We start from the raw sequence: 2208 nt of genomic DNA, 5'->3' as shown, positions 1-2208 counted from the left end.
ATCTAAACTCCGAATTTTATCCGTACGATGACTTGAACCTAGATTTTACTAAAAATCGGCCTTTTTTTGATATGTACGCGCGTTTTCGTAAAACTTATTACGAATACGATTCCAGTGATACGCTTTGCAGCTTGTATACATTCCTGATGGATGGACCTTTTGTTGTCATCGATTGCTCACGACAAAACGAGTCTGTCAAGAGCGCCACCGTGGATGTGCGAATAGAATTTGACTGTAAAGAAAATGTACCTGCAAATACTACCGCCTATTGTCTCATCTTGCATGATCGCATAATCGAATACTGCCCGCTGTCTAATGTAGTGCGCAAACTCATGTAAATCGCCATGTTGACAAATAATCCGATATAAGAGCGACATATGTAGCGCGATATGGTACAGTAAGGATCGTTCCTTCGTTGCATCATGATCGTGCCAACGTTTGTCGATCTGCAAGGATTCATCGTCGGGATGAAGTTTGTCGTAAAGGAGGCAGCAGTGCTGAGAAACGGGACCGTTCTGGAGCATTACATCTTTGCGTGCCCCATGCCGTGGAGTCTTCTCACAAAATCTGACAAGTCATGTGCTTCCTGGTTGATTGCAAATCACCATGGATTACCATGGGATGAGGGAAACGTGCCATACGGTATGGTAAAACGCCTAATTACGTCAGCCGTGCTTGTTACAGAAGAGGATGACGAGACGCCGACTATCGTGTACGTCAAGGGATGCCAGAAACAAGAATGGCTGGTGGATCTGCTTGAGAATTATGCGAAAGAAAATCTGATCATCGAGACTTTGGATGCGGATTACGAAGATATCAAATCTTTAAATAATCTAGATGTTACTAACACTATGCGATGCGGAAAACATGTTAAGAATTGCGCATTACAAAATGTATTAAAATTATTTAACTGGTGGTCGCGACGCCAGAAGAATTGGGATCTTTTAAAAAAAACAAATTATATATAATTTTACAATGCTTTATTTTCTTTTCCCCATTCCCATTAGTTGTTAGTGGTTTCCCTCTCCTAATTTCCCCCACCACATCATAATTTTGAAGGTAGGGTGTTGTCGCGTATACTTGGTTCATTTTCCACTTCTTAGTTATTTGTATGAATTTTTTTATAACTTCTATGTAAGCAGCGCTAACATTGGTGCTTGAAAATATTGAAGGAAGGGGAATTATCCCTTCCCTTATAATTTTCATCTGCGCGCGCCGTCCAATTTTTCTAAAACGTTGCAAACGGAGTTAACGTTTTAACTAGTGTTACAAAGTCAAAATCAATCGAGTCTCGTCGTTCGAAGCGACAACTTCAACAGTGAAAAAAGTATACCTCTTACGGAGAAATAAGAACAATGGCTGGTCGCAGTGAAGACGTAAATAATTCTGAGAAGTGGATGTTCACTCGTGATATTCCCGATAAGGGACTTCGCGGCTTCGAGGGAAGCAGCACAAGTATGAATTATTACGTACCGTATCCTCGTGAAAAATCGGAACCTCGTTATACGCCTAAGCCTCGTGAAGTTTCATCGGACGAGCGCAAAACGTAAGTATTACTTTGGATAAATTTTTTCAAATTTATTTTTTTTAATTTTATTAATTTATCTACTTTATTTTTTTTACAATTTCAATAAATCGGAACCTCGTTATACGCCTCGTATCTTGGGCAGACGATTTGCCCTGACAGTCACGGCTTACAAATATTTGGATATCGGAATCAATGTGGGATCTACATCCTTTGTGGAATTGATTCTTGGCGACAATCGGGGAAATCAGATCGTGCTTCCTCATGCAACGTGGACAACGATCATCGAAAGACGCATGGATATCGAACAACTCATGCAGTCGACTGTCGGTTCATCGCTGTCTATTCGAGATCTAATTATAGAACTTGTTAAAATGCGTGACGCTAATATTGTAAAACTTACGTTGCGCAATACATGCTTATACATGATACCAGCAACTATATTATTTTTGTTTGAAATCGAACAATGTGTCGAACATGTATATTTCAATTTATGTCAAAATATACAACATGTTAGTAATAAGTATAACCATTTTGTAACAGTCTTGCGACAAAATCGTATCACGGATAAATGTCAAGCGAGAAAAGTACTTAGTGAGGTGTCCGATGGAAGTTCGCTTATAGGTTGCGAACTAGTTGCTTTCGCCTTAGATAACCCAGGTAGCAAGGTGACGTTAATATGA

At 39.6% G+C, this 2208-nt stretch overlaps 1 protein-coding gene across 1 annotated transcript; it reads left to right on the top strand.

Moving 5' to 3' along the window:
• The first annotated feature begins 422 nt into the window (after positions 1-422).
• Positions 423-2208, top strand: LOC139781914 (uncharacterized). Its single transcript, XM_071720798.1, has 3 exons — positions 423-712; positions 1370-1546; positions 1620-2208. The coding sequence occupies exons 1-3, from the start codon at positions 423-425 to the stop codon at positions 2206-2208; spliced, it is 1056 nt and encodes a 351-aa protein (XP_071576899.1).

This window comes from Temnothorax nylanderi, unplaced genomic scaffold (genome assembly GCF_030848795.1).
Source record: "Temnothorax nylanderi isolate EJ_2023f unplaced genomic scaffold, tnyl_v1.0 TNYL_tig0374_pilon, whole genome shotgun sequence".
In the NCBI taxonomy this organism is placed as follows: domain Eukaryota; kingdom Metazoa; phylum Arthropoda; class Insecta; order Hymenoptera; family Formicidae; genus Temnothorax; species Temnothorax nylanderi.
This window is presented reverse-complemented; position numbering and strand designations above follow the sequence as displayed.